The sequence below is a fragment of the Oncorhynchus mykiss genome, chromosome 15 (genome assembly GCF_013265735.2).
Source record: "Oncorhynchus mykiss isolate Arlee chromosome 15, USDA_OmykA_1.1, whole genome shotgun sequence".
Lineage (NCBI taxonomy): Eukaryota > Metazoa > Chordata > Actinopteri > Salmoniformes > Salmonidae > Oncorhynchus > Oncorhynchus mykiss.
This window is the reverse complement of record NC_048579.1, coordinates 45,068,259-45,088,197: the sequence shown is the minus strand read 5'-3', so window position 1 is coordinate 45,088,197 and position 19,939 is coordinate 45,068,259. Positions and strand designations below refer to the sequence as shown.

Here is a 19,939-nt window from a genome sequence, read left to right as displayed (position 1 = left end):
GTACTTTCAGCCATTGCATTTTACAAAAGCAATTAGGGAAGAGATTGGGGTGATTAACCCAGCGATTTGGCATCCTTATGGGAAGGAACTGATCATTGCAAACAGTGAAATTCAGCAGGAGAATGTTTTGAGATTCAACTCACAAAATGGGAGTTAGCACTGGGAATGTGACATTTCACCTATGTCTAAAATTAGAGTAATTGTTGGGATGTCATTGGAAATTATCATGGAAGAAGTTGAGGCTTCCCAGAAAGGAGGACAAGTTATTGATGTGAAAAGGATCTAAAGCAAAAAAGAGTGGCAGTCGATTAGACACTGCAACTGTACTGTTACAATTTGAAGGGAACCTGCAGAATAGGGTGCAGCTAGGATCACTCGGTGTGCAAAGTGTGGTAGGGATCACAAGCAGTGGTGATTTTAGCATGTAAATCTTGGTGGCATAAAAAAAATGGGATTCATGCCAGCACAACACAATACATTCATTGCACTATATGGTGGCAAACGGTGGCCACAAACTGTTAGGGCCTACATAAAACTGAATCCTTACCACCGCTACACCTGGCTATCAGCGGAGCCTTGTCTGGCAGTGAAACAGTTCATTCAGCCTCATCATTTGCCATTTTAGAAAACATAGCTGATATGGATGACTTGCCAATGTATTCAAACTTTTCTGGTCCATGGCCTTATCTCCTTTTTCGTGATAGACAGTTGGTAGTTACCATCTTGTCTCATTCCTGCAACTCCCCTACGGACTCGGCGCAGGTCGAGAGCCAAGCCGCAATGCTTCTTGACACACTGCTCGCTTAACCCGGGAACCCAGCTGCACCAATGTGTCGGAGGAAACACTTTCAAACTGATGACCGAAGTCAGCTTGCAGGAATCTGGCCGCCACAAGGAGTTGCTATAACACAATGAGACAAAGACATCCCGGCCGGCCAAACCCTCCCCTAATCCGACAACACTGGGCCAATTCTGCACCGCCTCATGGGTCTCTCGGTCACAGCTGGCTGTGACACAGTCAGGGATCGAACCCGGGGCTGTAGTGGCGCCTTAGCACTCATTGTTGGATTTGCGATTTCCAACTTGTAATGTTTATGGCCGATGAGCACCAATATGTTTTAATCTATCCAGTAGATTGCTGACTTGATGCATGAGGATGACTGCTTGTCTAGCTTGCTAGATAAGGTTTTGAAAGTATGATGTTGACATGATCAGTCCAATCAAATCTAGATATAATGCGATTTGACAATTTTATCTATGGCCAATGACCTTGAACCTTCTTGGATGGGCACTTCTAATGTAAGTCTATGGCAGTCCCCAAGGGGCTTGAATTTTCTAGCTCTACCTGTAGATTTTGTGGTGACGTAGTGTCCTCATGAGTGACAGAACACTGAGCCAATCACGACGCAACTAGAGAAAATGACCAACCCCTATGCACCGTATTTTCCACTGGCTGCCCCACCACCACAAAGCACTGAGCTAGGCTGAAACACCTGCATTTTGGAGTTGCCTTATCCAAGAAAGCTAAAAAGAGACCATGTCTGTATGCAGCTTTATTAACTCAATTATTTTTTTTTACATTGTTTGCAAAGTGATATGTGACTTGTTTTAATGCCAAAATAATATGCCAGCTAAACAGGTGGAGCTCTGCATGAATGATGCATTGCCACTGATCACAAGTATGGGAAATGTGAGCCTGATGCTAAAGTTAAATGTTGTGACGGAGAACAGTGCAGCATATGGAGGATGTGAAGTACAACAGAAAGCCATGGAAGCGCACAGATACAACATTACAATGTATCCTATGCTGAGGCTGTTCGGAAAGTGAATAACAAACCAAGTGTTCAAAATACTCCAGATACAACATGGATAGTGGTCTCTCCGAGGACGCCAGTGGAATCTCAGCTGATTGTTAATGTGATATGCAAGCATAAATTATCGATAACAGAGAACCATGGTAGTAGATCGTGTTGACTTCTTGGCCTTTATGTGTAGGGCAATCAATATGACTGCAACACATAAGAGCAGGACTGCACAAATCAAAGAAGTAGTGAAGGCAGCCAAAGACATTCTGGGGATTTCTGAAGTTACGGTAGAGGTGATACATCGGATGCTGAACCGAATGGCAAATGATCAGGATAATACATAGTGTTATGGTGTTCCTTGTTGTCCAATGGAACGCTAGGAGTTTGAAAGCCAATGGAAAGGAATTTAAGTATCATGTATACATGATTTAGATGTTTTACCGGACATGGTGTGTGATTACAAGAAACATTTCTTAAACCTCAATTGGATTATATTATACCTGGGTTTATCTCAGTGAGAAGTGATAAAATAGAAGGTTCAGGTGGTGGGTGTGCTACATTTATCAAATAAGTTGTAGCACATAAAGCAATTAATGGTTTAAAAGAACATGAATGTGTGGCAGTGGAGATTTGTGGAGAAGGGGGTAATATCACATTGTTTAATTACAATAATCATTTTATGCCCATTTCTGTATGTATATATTTTTTTTAACCTTTATTTAAATAGGCAGTCAGTTAAGAACAAATTCTTATTTTCAATGACGGTTTGGTAATGTTCTCTAGTTGCACCTTGATTGGCTCACGGGGACACTATGTCACTGCAAAGTCTACAGTGAGACCTCGAAAATTCAAGCCCCTTGGGTGCTGCCATAGATTTGCATAAGAATTACCCATCCAAGAAGACTCAAGGTCATTGGCCACAGATAAAATTATGTAAATTCACGTTGTAGCTTTGATTGTACTGATCATGTCAACATCATACTTTCAAAATCGTAGCTAGACAAGCAGTCATCATGCATCAAGTCGGCAATCTACTTGCAAATCCTTGTCATATGAAGATAAATTATATATAAAACATATCGGTGCTCATCGGCCATTGGACATAAACATTACGCAACAAGTTTGAAATTGCAGATTCAACATTGAGTGGTTTGGAACGAATCAGTAGCTAACTCCAAGCATTGCGAAGCAATCACTAACCTGCTATTCAGTGGAGAGGGTGTTTGGTCCAAGTCTGCTACTTTAAGGGTCTCTTTTCCAAGCTTAAAAGGATAAACATTCCCATGCTACACCATGGGCCAGAAAAGGTTGAATATATTGGCCATGCTGTCCATCCAGCATGACTTCTACCACGTTCAAAACGACTGGAAACTCGGAACTGGGAAATCTCAGATTTCAGCAAGTTCAAGACAACTGGGAACTCCGGGGGGGAAAAAAAAAAACAACCTCAAACTGGAAAAATATGTTTTGAACGGTCCTCCAACTCTGAATTCCAAGTCGAGAACTCGGACCTCTTTCTAGAGCTCCGACCTGAAGATCACTAACGTCATGATTCAACATAGTTTTTTTCAGAGTTCCCAGTTGTCTTTGAAAGCATCATAAATCCAGAGAATGCCAGACTTTGATGACGAAGTTTGATGACAAAACTTGCCCACAAGAAGAACCGCCGGCCCACTTTCCTGTTCAAGCGAACACAGCACAACAAGGTGAGTCCAATAATGTATTGTGTGCTGCTGCATAAATTATGTCATATGCAAGGGAGATATGTATACTGTAGCTAAGAAAGTAATACAAAGCGTATGTTGTGTACTAAGCTGTTAGTAGCCTATGTGCCTCACCCTACTGTTTTAGAGAAATGTCATCAACGAATATTGTAAGAGCTTTCATTGTCTATGTTTATGTGCCCCCTTTATTTATCCAACGGTTCTGACTTGGTGTACAGGGAGAATACTGTAAGAAAAGCCCATGTTCTGAATTCTGTCGCTGTACATTTCAAAAGTGCTGAACAAATAGTTATATTGACTACGTCTTTCTTAGCTCGCTCATTAATGTCTATCTAAATTACGAATTCCCTCTTATCCGCTTGTCGTCCCCATATGCCACAACGTGTACATCTCAATTGTCAGTAGAAACCACATTTATTTAAGCAAGTCAGCTATGTTTTTTTAAAGGAAGTAAATTAGGCTTAATTAACTGTTTTGCTGCCAGACAAGGCTCTGCTGATAGCCAGGTGTAGCAGTGGTAAGGATTCACTCCATGGTGCTGAAGAGAAAGCTATGCTGTTGGGACAGCTTTATATAGGCCTAACTGTTTCTCACTGTTATTGTGCAATTCATGTATTGTTTAGTGGCTTTGCTGGCATGCAAATATAAACCTTTTTATATATATTTTTTTTACTTTGCCCCACCAAGATTTACATGCTAAAATCGCCATTGGGCAGTGATCATTTCCCAGTCATGTGCATCATAGATCTTCACATACTGTAGCAGTCAAAAGTTTGGACACACCTACTCAATCAAGGGTTTTTCTTTATTTGTATCATTTTCTACATCGTAGAATAATAGTGAAGACATCAAAACTATGAAATAACACACAAAGAAGTGTAAGGGAGACATGTCCTTGAGTGGCCCTACTCAACCGTAGCATTGAGGTTCCTTTGTCTTCTTCAACCTCGTGTTGCGTTTTGGGGTGGTGACTAATCGTAGACCTCGGCAGCAGCGCGTGGTCATCCTCGTCTGGTATGTTAATTCTTAACTCAAATGCTTGTTCTAGAGTTTTCCCTATTAACGTTTCACTTTACTGTGGCAATTGTGATATAATCAATGCAATATTAGCCACTTTTAATGCAACATACAGAAACAAAACAAACTGCAATAATTGTATTTTTTGTTTATAATTTTTTTTGTACTTTTTTACCCCTTTTCCCCCCCACTATCGTGATATCCAATTGGTATTTACAGTCTTGTCCCATCGCTGCAACTCCCTTATGGACTCGGGAGAGGCATACGTCCTCTGAAACACGGCCCGGCTTCTTGACACACTGCTCGCTTAACCCAGACAACGCTGGGCCAATTGTGCGCTGCCTCATGGGTCTCCCGGTTGCAGCTGGCTGTAACACAGCCTGGGATCGTCCCTGGGTCTGTAGTGACGCTTCTAGCACGGCAATGCTGTGACTTAGACAGCTGTGCCACTCTGGAGGTGACTATGCAGGAGATTTTGTTGTAAGTCGATCTCTTCGGAGTAGGACTCTATTGCATTGACACGCACTACTCAGCCCATACTCTACACAGACCGGTGTGGCATAAACAATCAGAGCTGCAGTAGGCCTATATGCAAATAGACCATTGCCATGGATCTGTGCCATATTACTTTTAACTGGATTGTGTTTACAACATAAGCAGTTGTGAGTGCATGTGACCACGTGTGCACATTTTGTTCATATCCTTTACTAGTTAGTGAGTTCACTGTGCACTGTGATTACTATTATTTGACCATGCGGGTCATTTATGAACATTTGAACATCTTGGCCATGTTCTGTTATAATCTCCACCCGGCACAGCCAGAAGAGGACTGGCCACCCCTCATAGCCTGGTTCCTCTCTAGGTTTCTTCCTAGGTTTGGGCCTTTCTAGGGAGTTTTTCCTAGCCACCGTGCTTCTACACCTGCATTGCTTGCTGTTTGGGGTTTTAGGCTGGGTTTCTGTACAGCACTTTGATATATCAGCTGATGTAAGAAGGGCTATATACAATTATTTGAGTTATTAGCCCATTCATTTGTAGTCAGCAATAGGGGAGTGATTGCTTCCTACAAGAGCACAAAACATGTACATTTCTATACATATTTGAAAAGCGAGTCAGGTAAAGAGCTTTTTTTTGTCTTAAGGGGGTAGTGTTATATTTTGAGACTGGCTTGAAAAAACTAAGTAGCCAATAGGCAGAGGGTGGCGTGATTTGTCTGATTCGCTGTAATAATGGTATGAGAATAATGCATTTCATTTTGTAAAGTGGCTTCTTGCATCAAACACATGTTCAGCCATCTTGTCTGAAGGACAAGTGTATAACCAGGTTAATGTCAAGCCCTGCATGTTTGAATGTAGGCCTACATTAAACACCACACATTGGCTGCTACTGTAGGCTGAATGATAGAACAGCTAATTACATGTAAAAATGTTTATAGGATGCATTTTCTCCATTGTTTTTGATGGTAGCCCAATCTGGTAGACCTACATTATGACCAAATAGCCACAGTAGCCTACATAGCCACTGTTAACTGTAACTTCCTATGCGGGTACAGTACAGCCTCGGAATTCACAGTAAACATTAACTTTTCAAGTTTGCACTCAGCAGTCCTTTAAATTTGCTCAGTGCTGTAAAAAAATTAGAGGGAACATTGGTCTGGAGTCTACTTCCTGGGAGATCCAAATCAACATGGAGGCGTTGGTCAGGGTTGCTTACCACACCAGGCTTAGGGTCTTTGTCAGCAGCTGCGTGGTCACACTGGACCCTGACAGGAACTCTGTTCCCAGATACATCTTCATTGGGAAAATAACTAACTACTAACTTAAAGCGGCTTGTGTAAGAATATTTTAAGATAAATACACAACACAGAGGACTAAAGGTCAAGAGGGAATTAATGAATAATGGAAATAGTTATTTTTCTGTAATAGGGAAATAATGATTTAAATGGTCAGAGACACGGGAGGAATTTCAGTCCAGGACTCGGTTACATGTGGCAAGTTCTCATTGGTCCGAATTGTCTATACATTGAGCCTGAAACAGGATACTTGTTATTTGGCCATTGGCCCAGTTTTATTGCAAGGAATTCCAATTGGTCAACATCCTGTCACTTTGTTCTGTGGAGAATCACTGAGAACAGGGAAGAATGACCATCTACTTCCCCGCATAACAACTATGGTTTGTTCTCTTTGAATAAACCTATTTTGCTCCCCCTGATTTGCTTTGGGGTCTGTGTTATTGAAGAATACCATCAACTGCTAACACTACCTAAAATGATTGTTCTCCGGCTGTCCCTGTATAAAAACTTTTTCAGGTAGAACCTTTCCACCAAAGGGTTGTTTGTTGGGTAGAAAGGAAGAGGAAACAATACGTTGAATGTATTCTGACCCTGATCTTTCCCCTCCAGGTGCTTGATGGACTCCCAGCTGCCTGCCGACCAGTCGGGGTTCATGCGTAGAACCCAGGATGACAAGGCCTACAATGGTTATTCAGATTTGTAAGTACACTGTGTTGAGTAGTCATAAATCAAATCAAATGTATTTATATAGCCCTTCGTACATCACCTGATATCTCAAAGTGCTGTACAGAAACCCAGCCTAAAACCCCAAACAGCAAGCAATGCAGGTGTAGAAGCACGGTGGCTAGGAAAAACTCCCTAGAAATACACTGTGGCCCGATTTCAATTGGCCTCTTTAGTGTCACCATGTAAGTCTGAGCGAATGTGCCTAAATATACAATTGTGTGTTGTCTTTGTGAGCAGATTAGTGTTTAATCTGTGATCATTTTTGTTTGTGTGATTTTGTAATGTCCCAAGAAAAATAAAATAAAAAGTTATTTATTTTGTTTTTCGTCCTGTTTTTTCCAGTTGTACATCATTTCCCACCTTATGGCAGACCTTGTCATAGGCCGAGCCTAGCAACAAGGCATGTTCTGACTTACTTCCAATTAACCCATTGTCAAGCTGAGCCCTCCTTAGATACTGTTACTGGGCTGTGACTTCTCCACTGGGATAACCATAGCATTTGTTACAAGATGGCGTGTTCTTGGTCCATGAGTACATCTTCTTTCATACATTTTGGGACCCATGATGGTCTTCCCAGCCAAACAGAAGAGTGCACCTTTAACTCCATGGGGAGGGATGGTGTCCATATCCCTGGCGTCCCCTCCAGTACATGGGACAGGAAGCCCAGTCGACTGGAATGGACTTGAGGTGGTACTTTGGCTGTCTGAAATGACATTGTGTTGTTATACCTTATGTAAGCGGTGGTCAAAAGTACCGCACTCTAAAGGGGGCCATTAGGCACACTTTTCATATTCATATATGCTACCAATTCTTGCAACACTAGCTATTACATTTCTTTCCTGGAACTTATTATGCCCAATCCCAAAATGCTGGTAGTCCCTTGGGCCCGATGGTCAGACCCGACAACAAGCAAGGTTTCGTTAGCTCTACATGATGGCCTCTTCAGGCAGAAAGGACTAATCGGTCCCAAGGAGGTAATGACCTTCCTGGTTTGGATGTGTGGTAATTGAATGTAGGCTCTGTGCTAACTATAGTCTGTTCTCAGAGCTGGAGCCCATCCCAGACCCAGAGTTCATTCCTGAGCCTATTGGAGACTTTGGAGCAGAGTTTACCACAGAGAAAGAGGGTCTGATTGAAGATCTAGGTAAAGAGAAGGATGAAGCCAAGCCTTTGGTTGACAAGGATCATTCTAAGATTGGAACTCATGGTAAGGGCATGGTGGGTATGTGAATTTCACGAATGACTCCCCCTAAAAAGCAACTAATCCTTTTGATAACTGCACATGTGGCAAACATTTATTCTAGTGTCAAAATTGACTACAAAGTGTAAATAGGATAATTTTGGTGATAATTAGTCTAAAATGGAGTTTAGAACCTCAGTGCTTCACAACGAGTAAATTAAGTTTGGATAACCATTGTCAACAAATCATGCCCCCTTTTTTGAAAAGCTCCATGTGCAAATCTAGGTAGCCAGCTAAAATAAATAATGGATGCAGATATGGTGGTAGCTAACTCAATGTCTGAGTCTGACTAATACAGTGAACTAGGCGCAACAAACCGCAATGGTGTCACTTGCCTGAATCAATCCAATCTGGAGCTAGTCAGTCTAGATCTTGTAAAGCATAGAATTAGGGTTACCACAGCCACAAAGTCAAAAGTGGCTATATTGTAGAAATTCCTGAAAACAAAAATATTTTGGTCTTAAAGGTTAGGCATGAGGTTAGCAGTCTGGTTAAGAATTTTTGGAAATGGGTGGTGTTTATGACTTTGTGGCTGTGGTAACTAGTGATGACCTAGAATTGGCATGACCAGATTTACTGTAAATGTGTGTTATGTGAAAAGTTGTATTAAAAAATAACGGGTTTCATAAACTAGTAGGTTAATAACCCAGCCAAGCAGATACAAGTAGTGGTCATTTTGGTCACTTCGTGTACCATTCTATTTCTCTACACATCACGATATCTGAAGTGAAATAGAAAGGTAAATGCAGCGATCAGGTTGGTTCCACCATGCTAATCATAACCACTATTGATAATACAGATATGCATCTGATGGTCACAGAGAATCAGAAAACCAGTCAGTATCTGGTGTGACCACCATTTGCCTTATGCGGCATAACACATCTCCTTCGCATAGAGTTGATCAGGCTGTTGATTGTAGCCTGTGGAATTTTGTCCCACTCCTCTTCAATGGCTGTGCAAAGTTGCTAGATATTGGCGGAAACTGGACATGCTGTCATACACGTCGATCCAGATTATCCCAAACATGCTCAATGTGTAACATGTCTGGTGAGTATGCAGGCCATGGAAGAACTGGGACTATTTTAGCATACAGGAATTGAATACAGATCCTTGCGACATGGGGCCATGCATTATGATGTTGAAACATGAGGTGATGGTATTGGATGAATGTCACGACAATGGGCCTCAGGATCTCGTCAGGGTATCTCAGTGCTTTCAAATTGCCATTGATAAAATGCAATTGTGTTCGTTGTCCGTAGTTTATGCCTGCCCATACCATAACCCCACCACCACCATGGGGCACTCTGTTCACAACATTGACATCAGCAAACCGCTCGCCCACAAGACGTCATACCATCTGCCCAGTACAGTTGAAACCGTGATTCATCCATGAAGAGCACACTTCTCCAGCGTGCCAGTGGCCATCGAAGGTGAGGATTTGCAAACTGAAGTTGGTTACGACACCAGACTACAGTCAGATCAAGACCTTGGTGAGGACGACGATCACACAGATTAGCTTCCCTGAGGCGGTTTCTGACCGTTTGTGTAGAAATGTTTTGGTTGTGCAAATCCCGGGCCGGCATGGTCCTGGGCCAGCATGGTTAAATGTGGTCTGCGGTTGTGAGGCTGGTTGGACGTACTACCAAATTCTCTAAAATGACATTGGAGGTAGCTTATGGTAGAGAAAAATACAAAATTCTCTGGCAACAGCTATGGTGGAAAATCCTGCAGTCAACATGCCAATTGCACCCTCCCTCAAAACTAGAGAGACAGCTGTGGAATTGTGTTGTCAGAGTGGCCCTTCATTGTCCCCAGCACAATGTGCACCTGTGTAATGATCATGCTGTTTATTCAGCTTCTTGATATGCCACACCTGTCAGGCGGATGGATTATCTTGGCAAAGAAGAAATGCTCACTAACAGGGATGTAAACAAATGGGTGCACAACATTTGAGAGAAATAAGCTCTTTGTGCATATGGAAAATGTTTGGTATCTGTTATTTCAGATTATGATACATGGGACCAACACTTTACATGTTGTGTTTATATTTTTGTTCAGTTTAGTTTGACAATGCGTTTCTGTCTTTATCATTATGCACTGCATACTAGCTTAGAGCAGGGGAGGGAAAACTTTTTGGCTCAAGGGCCACATCGGGATTTTGAAATTCAACAGAGGGTCAAATTTTTTGATGGACCTCCCAAGTGGCGCAGCGGTCTAAGGTGTCACTACCGACCCGGGTTCGATCCCAGGCTGTGTCACAGCTGGCCGTGTCACGCACCGCTCTTGACCTTCACCTCTCCCGAGTCCATAAGGAAGTTGCAGCCATGGGACAAGTCTGTAACTACCAATTGTATACCACGGAATTGGGGGGGGAAAAAGGGGTATTTGAAGTGGCTCCCCTTGAGCTAGAGTAATCAGAAATACTGCCTTATTTGTTAAGAACGCCGACTTAAGAGCTTTAGGATAATATCCTTTGCAGTGTTTTACGGGGGTATCTAATGAGTTCAAGATGGTCAGGGCAGTTATGTCATTCTTTTTCATTATAATTGAGGGCAGATTCAGTCCAATTCTAGCCCAACTCAGATGTACAAATTATCAGAGGGCATAATCCGTAGACTCGACAAACAAGAATGTTGCACATGGAAAGTATGGAAACTCTTTTCACATGTTTCTGCAAATCCTAACATTCCTAGATTTCTTTGGCCTGCATTGGTTTCCTGAGTTTGCAAAGCCAGACCTATCGCTAGTCTTGGCTTAATGTGAATCAGGTTATCACAAGTCCCAAGGTTCCTGATTAATCAAGTTACAGGGCATTCCTAGGAAAATTGGGCTTGCAATGTTGGGCTTGTTATAAAGGGTCTTATGAGGAACAGGGTCTTAGGTCTGGTTAATATATCAGCCAAACACATATGATATGTTTGTCTGATGACGTGGCACGCAACCATTGGTTGATGCAATGCCTACGCATCTAGTCGGGCAGGAACTCTACTTTTGCTACTGTCAGAAATGCACACGACACTGCCACAGTAACTGTTCTTCCGATTTGAACAAGCCAGATATGCGAAATTATCAGGTGACGATTCACACTGTGGCTGCATTTTAGACAAGCGGCCCAATTGTTTATTTTTTCCACTAATTGGTATTTTGACCAGTTACATCAGCCTTAAAAAAAAGATCTGATGTGAAAAGATCTGTGATTGGTCAAAATACAAATTTGTGGAAAAAATCAGAATTGGGCTGCCTGTGAATACGGTCCCTGAACACAAGGGACAGTGTAGGCATATGAAGGCCAATCGGCAACACACCCGATTCTTCCAATCATAGTCTTAATTATTATTTAAATTTTTTTAAGGCATCATGGCGATGAAAATGGGCAGGAAACCTTGGGGAGTAATGGCGGCAGGTAGAGGGTTAGGATGAATTATCTGCGGTGGCAGGTGCGTTGAAGACTGACGACTTCGGGCCTCGTCCCGATGCTTACAAGGATGATTCTTACCCAGTGGGAGCAAGATTTTTGGGGAGAATGGATCCTTGCCTTCTGGCTGATCCATATGTGGTGTCAGGATTGTTGGAGAAGTGGTTGGCCTGTTGAATCGGCGAAAGTAACTCTAAGTGGATATATGATGATTTTCATCCAGAGGGAGCTGGTACTCCGCGCCTTGGTACAAGAACTGTGACTTTCTTTGCTCTCCGCAGCAGGGCGCCATTGAAAGGAGTGATAACTGGAGTGACGCTAAGTGTTGAGGAGGACCAACAGAAATGGAGGATTCCTGGTGTTTGTGACTCATGTCGCTTGGTGCGACACAGACCCGGTGGAGAGCGTGGTGAAACGGATACTGTCTGTCCAGAGGAGTTTTGACGCATAGTCTTTACCCAACAAAGTCAAGTTAGGATGGGTCAGTTATCCCGTGAGAGTTTTTGTCCCGAATCCATTATGGTGTTTTCTGTGCCAAGCTTATGACTATGTGTAGGAGGGAGATTCCTAGATGTGAGAAGTATGCATTAGGGCATGAGACAAAGGAATGTGTAGTATCTGTGGAAAAAGTTGTGTGTGTTAACTGTAGTGGTACTCATGGTGCTGGAGATCAGAAGTGTCTGGTGAGAGAAAGGCTGGTTGATGTTGACAGGATCAGTGTAGTTCAAAAGGTATCGTATGAGGAGGCAGTGAAGAGAGTCTTAGAGGAAGATGGGTTCAGGGCGAGGGATCCTAAGAGGCTCTCTATGAGTAGGCCGAGGCCAATAGAGATTGGAAATAACACGTTTCAGTAAGGTTGGCTTCTTAGCATTCATAGCCATGGTTATTAACTGTACTGCAGAAATGGAACATAAACCACAGAAAATATATGTTGTGGTGGCAGCTGCAGAGAAGTGCATAGGTGTACAAGATTTTCCAACACACAAGGTGTGTTGAATGGTCTTGTCCTGTCCTCCCAGGCTGTGGGCCTGGTGTACGATCAGATGTAGAATGGTGTTACAAGAATTATGTTCTGAATGTTCATAAACCGAACTTCAATTAAACAACTCGGTCTGTTACCAAGAATTTGTAAGGTTCTTGTTGAAATTAAACAGGCAGAGGCCAGTCTACAATAGTCAGCAACGTTTATTTACGAGAGCTCTACCAATCATATCATGTACATTGGTTTATATATCTCCCATTTCGTCATAAATGTCCCTCCTCTCAGACAATGATAATATAGTTTACAAGTCTTCTCCTACATTGCATACATTGCTTATCACATCCTGCCACATGTTACACAATCTACTGCAAGCCCAATCTTTCTCCCTAGGTGGGGAGACTTCCTTCCCTGTTATCAGTTTCACAGTGGTCACAAGTTGTCTGCCACAGTTTCTTGCCTGCTAACAGTCCCTCTTTCTTATGGACAAACATTCTTCATCATTATACAGAGACAGGGTAGAATTGTGTTAGATATAGTCCTATCATTACTTTAAATGTATACATCATTTAATCATTACACACTGCTCAAAAAAATAAAGGTAACACTAAAATAACACATCCTAGATCTGAATGAATGAAATATTCTTATTAAATACTTTTTTCTTTACATAGTTGAATGTGCTGACAACAAAATCACACAAAAATGATCAATGGGAATCAAATTTATCAACCCATGGAGGTCTGCACTTGGAGTCACACTCAAAATTAAAGTGGAAAGTCACACTACAGACTGATCAAACTTTGATGTAATGTCCTTAAAACAAGTCAAAATGAGGCTCAGTAGTGTGTGTGGCCTCCACGTGCCAGTATGACCTCCCTACAACGCCTGGTCATGCTCCTGATGAGGTGGAGGATGGTCTCCTGAGGGATCTCCTCCCTGAACGGGCGGGCCAGTCCATAGCATCAATGCCTTCCTCTTGCAGGAACTGCTGACACACTCCAGCCACATGAGGTCTAGCATTGTCTTGCATTAGGAGGAACCCAGGGTCTGAGGATCTCATCTCGGTACCTAATGGCAGTCAGGCTACCTCTGGCGAGCACATGGAGGGCTGTGCGGCCCCCCAAAGAAATGCCACCCCACACCATGACTGACCCACTGCCAAACCGGTCATGCTGGAGGATGTTGCAGGCAGCAGAACGTTCTCCACAGCGTCTCCAGACTCTGTCACGTCTGTCACATGTGCTCAGTGTGAACCTGCTTTCATCTGTGAAGAGCACAGGGCGCCAGTGGCGAACTTGCCAATCTTGGTGTTCTCTGGCAAATGCCAAACGTCCTGCACGGTGTTGGGCTGTAAGCACAACCCCCACCTGTGGACGTTGGGCCCTCATACCAGGGTTGAGGGTTGTTGCCCTCCTACGGCCTCCTCCACGTCTCCTGATGTACTGGCCTATCTCCTGGTAGCGCCTCCATGCTCTGGACACTACGCTGACAGACACAGCAAACCTTCTTGCCACAGCTCGCATTGATGTGCCATCCTGGATGAGCTGCACTACTTGAGCCACTTGTGTGGGTTGTAGACTCCGTCTCATGCTACCACTAGAGTGCATGGCCAGCATTCAAAAGTGACCAAAACACCAGCCAGGAAGCATAGGAACTGAGAAGTGGTCTGTGGTTACCACCTGCAGAACCACTCCTTAATTTGAGGTGTCTTGCTAATTTCCTATAATTTCCACCTGTTGTCTATTCCATTTGCACAACAGCATGTGGAATTTGTCAATCAGTGTTGCTTCCTAAGTGGACAGTTTGATTTCACAGAAGTGTGATTGACTTGGAGTTACAGTGGGGCAAAAAAGTATTTAGTCAGTCACCAATTGTGCAAGTTCTCCCACTTAAAAAGATGAGAGAGGCCTGTAATTTTCATCATAGTTACACTTCAACTATGACAGACAAAATGAGAAAACAAATCCAGAAAATCACATTGTAGGATTTTTAATGAATTTATTTGCAAATTATGGTGGAAAATAAGTATTTGGTCACCTACAAACAAGCAAGATTTCTGGCTCTCACAGACCTGTAACTTCTTCTTTAAGAGGCTCCTCTTGTCCTCCACTCGTTACCTGTATTAATGGCACCTGTTTGAACTTGTTATCAGTATAAAAAACACCTGTCCACAACCTCAAAGTCACACTCCAAACTCCACTATGGCCAAGACCAAAGAGCTGTCAAAGGACACCAGAAACAAAATTGTAGACCTGCACCAGGCTGGGAAGACTGAATCTGCAATAGGTAAGCAGCTTGGTTTGAAGAAATCAACTGTGGGAGCAATTATTAAGATATGGAAGACAGACAAGACCACTGATAATCTCCCTCGATCTGGGGCTCCACGCAAGATCTCACCCCGTGGGGTCAAAATGATCACAAGAACGGTGAGCAAAAATCCCAGAACCACACGGGGGGACCTAGTGAATGACCTGCAGAGAGCTGGGACCAAAGTAACAAAGCCTTTAGTCACCACCTGCAGAACCACTCCTTTATTGGGGGTGTCTTGCTAATTGCCTATAATTTCCACCTGTTATCTATTCCATTTGCACAACAGCATGTGAAATGTATTGTCAATCAGTGTTGTTTCCTAAGTGGACAGTTTGATTTCACAGAAGTGTGATTGACTTGGAGTTACATTGTGTTGTTTAAGTGTTCCCTTTATTTTTTTGAGCAGTGTATATATTTCTTATTACACAGAGTTAATGTGATTTGTCTTTGATAGACCTAATTGACAGATGCCAATCAGTCTTAAAGCATTCTGTTTTGTCATTGTATGCATCTGTGAAGGCAGGCTGGGTCAAATCCTATATATCAGAGCATTGGATAAGCTTTAATAATATGGAATATTTTTTTTTACATCGGGTACAAGACTATTTTATTGTACCATGTGAAAGTCCTATCATGAGTAGGCCTATATACTACTAGGCTATCTGCTGGGATTTCAGTTGGATGTCCCGAGCAGGGAAGGGGATGTAGGGGCGTAAAGATACGCCTATGTAGCCTATAACGTCACACGCCGCGTTGGCTACTGGCAGTGCAGGGATAGCTTTGTGCCCCCTCTTTCCCTACCCAGTTCATACCTAAAAAGTTGTTGGAAACTGTACGAATTTCAGCGTACCTGAGGGAATTAAACTATCTAACACAAACTGGAAAGCGACCGAATAATTAATGTATGCAAGGACAGCTGCAAGGAACCAACCAACCGAAACATTTAAATGGTCGCGATTTCAGAAGTAGAATAGTTTGCTGAGAGGGTAACTTTACGGTCAGACCTCGTCCACTCGTACTGTTCTACTCGGTGTGTAAAGTTCTGAGGGACCGAAAAAGGCTGGTGAAATGGCGGAAACCAAAATAATCTACCACATAGACGAGGAGGAGACGCCGTATCTGGTGAAGATCCCTATTCCTTCGGAAGACATAACACTTTTGGATTTCAAACAAGTTTTGAACAAGCCGAATTTTAAATTTTTCTTCAAATCTATGGATCAGGATTTCGGGTAAGGACGGTTGTTAATGTGATGATGCTTTGAAGCTGGTTTGCTACTCCAGCTACGGGTTGTCTTAAATGGCCTAGGCTAATTGATGTTGGACAGAAGTCATTTCTGTCACGAGGCATGAATTGAATTATTCGACAAGGAAATGGCACACTGCTATTCAGATATTGCTTCCTAACGTAGGTCTGTCCCATGTCAGTTGACCAGGAACTATTGCTGGAGATGTTGTTTTTACTGTGATAAACTGCTGACTTGGTGCACAAGGTCGTTTTTTAGTCTCTAATAATGCCAGGGCCAGCATCATCCTCCGGAATGTAAATGAGCATTCTGAAAAGGCACCACTGAGGAGCCGTCAACTCCACGTGAACAACTGGTGTTAGCGGATTGGAGTACCGAAATTAAATATAAAACGACGTTTTTGTAAAAAACTAGGAATTTCAGCACGCATTTAGAACCCCAGTCTTCCCACACTAGTGGGGGCTCAACTCGATCTTAAATCGTGGAGTTTAGTTGGCTATGACTGAGTTACAGCAATGTTGCAAACTTTTGGCAACAATGTAACAAGTATGGCTCTCTTAGTGAGACACAAAGTAACTGATTGTAACAGCTATCCAAACAAGTTAGGATCCAGTGAATTGGTGCACTTTAGAGAACCTAAAATGAAAGTATTTTATTCACACATTATGTAGCTATTCAACAGCCTCCTTCATTCACCCCTGAATCCTTATTTCTGTCCTTGAAAGTATAATCATATATTAATATGTAGGCCTAATTATATAGTAATAACCAATAGTTAGACTGGAGGCATATCATGATCAGCTAATTGAACATGGGTCTATATTTAGATATTCTACATGTGTTTTTACTGTCCCAATAATATATTTTCTTGTGAGAGGCAAATTAAACAAATGCACAACTCCCTATTCAACAGCACTGTTTAAACAGAGGATGTTCTGTAGCCTATACATCTCTGGGGGTCTTCAGTGTTTCTATCCCTCTGTTTGAATACGTCACAAATGGCACCCTATTCCCTATATAGTGCACTACTTTTGGCCAGTGCCCTATGGGTAGTGCAAAAAAAGTAGTGGACTATAGTGAATATGGTGCCATTTGGGAATGCAATCTCGGTGTTTGGGCTAAGTGCCAGAACTCTCCCCTCTTCACAGCAGCTGCACTTCCTCCTCACCTAAACCCCATTCCTTCTCGACCCTTAAGTAGAGTCAGGAGAAAACACTCTGCCACAGACTGTCGACTATTCTCTTTAACAAATGAGCCTTTCCTGCTCTGCCCGAGGTTAGATTTACACATTCACAGTTCCAGCCATTTAAAGCATGACCGCCATGATTTAGCAACTTCAACCATTGAAAACACACACACAGGCGCCTGAGCGATGGAGGAGCTGCATCCCCACGTTCAAAATCAGGGTGCATGTTTTAGCACCCCCACTTTTTTATCAGAAAAGTATCATGATCAATTGGGTCATTTTTCATTTCCAATGATAAGTAATGTTTTGCACTAGTCTGTTTTGAAGTAATGTCAATTATTATTATTTTTTACACACACACACACACATACATACATACATACATACTGCTCAAAAAAATAAAGGGAACACTAAAATAACATCCTAAATCTGAATGAATATTTTTTTCTTTACATAGTTGAATGTGCTGACAACAAAATCACACAAAAATGATCAATGGAAATCAAATTTATCAACCCATGGAGGTCTGGATTTGGAGTCACACTCAAAATTAAAGTGGAAAACCACACTACAGGCTGATCCAACTTTGATGTAATGTCCTTAAAACAAGTCAAAATGAGGCTCAGTAGTGTGTGTGGCCTCCACATGCCTGTATGACATCCCTACAATGCCTGGTCATGCTCCTGATGAGGTGGCGGATGGTCTCCTGAGGGATCTCCTCCCAGACCTGGACTAAAGCATCCGCCAACTCCTGGACAGTCTGTGGTGCAACGTGGCGTTGGTGGATGCAGATAGACATGATGTCCCAGTTGTGCTCAATTGGATTCGGGTCTGGGGAACGGGCGGGCCAGTCCATAGCATCAATGCCTTCCTCTTGCAGGAACTGCTGACACACTCCAGCCACATGAGGTCTAGCATTGTCTTGCATTAGGAGGAACCCAGGGCCTGATGGTAGGCTTTGTTACTTTGGTCCCAGCTCTCTGCAGGTCATTCACTAGGTCTGGTGTGGTTCTGGGATTTTTGCTCACCGTGATCATTTTGATCCCATGGGGTGAGATCTTGCGTGGAGCCCCAGATCGAGGGAGATTATCAGTGGTCTTGTATGTCTTCCATTTCCTAATAATTGCTCCCACAGTTGATTTCTTCAAACCAAGCTGCTTACCTATTGCAGATTCAGTCTTCACAGCCTGGTGCAGGTCTACAATTTTGTTTCTGGTGTCCTTTGACAGCTCTTTGGTATTGGCCATAGTGGAGTTTGGAGTGTGACTTTGAGGTTGTGGACAGGTTTTTTATACTGATAACAAGTTCAAACAGGTGCCATTAATACAGGTAATGAGTGGAGGACAGAGGAGCCTCTTAAAGAAGAAGTTACAGGTCTGTGAGTGCCAGAAATCTTGCTTGTTTGTAGGTGACCAAATACTTATTTTCCACCATAATTTGCAAATTCATTAAAATCCTACAGTGTGATTTTTCTGGATTTTTTTTCTTCTCATTTTGTCTGTCATAGTTGAAGTGTACCTATGATGAAAATTACAGGCCTCATCTTTTTAAGTGGGAGAACTTGCACAATTGGTGGCTGACTAAATACTTTTATTGCCCCACTGTATGGGGCAATTTATCTTTAATGGTTATGATACATAAGGCACTGTTGGCGTGTAGGCCTAGATAAATGTACACGTATTTGTCTCGCCTTGTATTCTAAAAATAGATTTACTCGTTCATATAATTTGTGGCAGAACCAAATAAAATTTGTTTTAATTTCAAAAATATGGATTCCCCCTGTGAAGAATTGTAGGAAATGGTTTTAAAAAATAATTTTGCATTGATGCAAATACCATTTAACGGAAATGCATTTGACCATCATTCTTCTTGGTCTATAGGTTTCTAAGTGACACCAAACTTTTGAACGGTAGTGTAAGTGTACATTTATTTTGCGTCTGGTTTGGTCGGCATGTTCCCGATATGCAATTTCTCTACTGTTCTATTGGTTTTCATATCAACTTTCTTCCGTTGTCCAGAAGCCAAAGGCACAATCCTAGTCATATTAGCAACCCATTCTAGTTGTTGCATCTTTAGATTCCCACTAAGTTCCTAATAGAGATTTTCATTTTTATCCCATATGGAACCACTCAAGTGTGCTGTTTAGGGTTTTCCGCAAATTGCTTTAAAATGCTTCATTACAGGATTGCATGTTCTGTTAAGAAATTACCATAATCTATATGTGATTTTTGTCATGCTGTACATGCTGTGAGTGGATGCCCTAATGGGTTATGCACCCAATGCATATGGGTCCGTTAAATTTGTCCGGCGCCACATTTTCCTAAAGGAAACCCTGATACACACACACACCATAGAAAAGTTATTTTCTACCTCAGACAAATCTTATTATGCCATTAGTTTGAGTGCTGGCCTCCCTGGTAAGTTAAATTCCCTCCCATCTACAACAGGCTAATTATCTCCTGGATAATACAGCGAGCTATACTGACTGTACTTTTAAC

The 19,939-nt window shown here is 42.4% G+C and overlaps 1 protein-coding gene across 2 annotated transcripts in view; it reads left to right on the top strand.

The window, feature by feature from the left end:
* Nucleotides 1-15,642: 15,642 nt before the first annotated feature.
* The window catches only part of LOC110490131 (segment polarity protein dishevelled homolog DVL-2), a 34,066-nt gene continuing 29,769 nt past the window's right edge, over nucleotides 15,643-19,939 (top strand). For both annotated transcript variants that reach the window (XM_021563324.2, XM_021563323.2), the window contains exon 1: nucleotides 15,643-16,240. In XM_021563324.2, coding sequence (XP_021418999.1) covers nucleotides 16,080-16,240 — 161 coding nt within the window. In that variant the 5' untranslated portion in view covers nucleotides 15,643-16,079. The remainder of the gene's footprint in view (nucleotides 16,241-19,939) is intronic.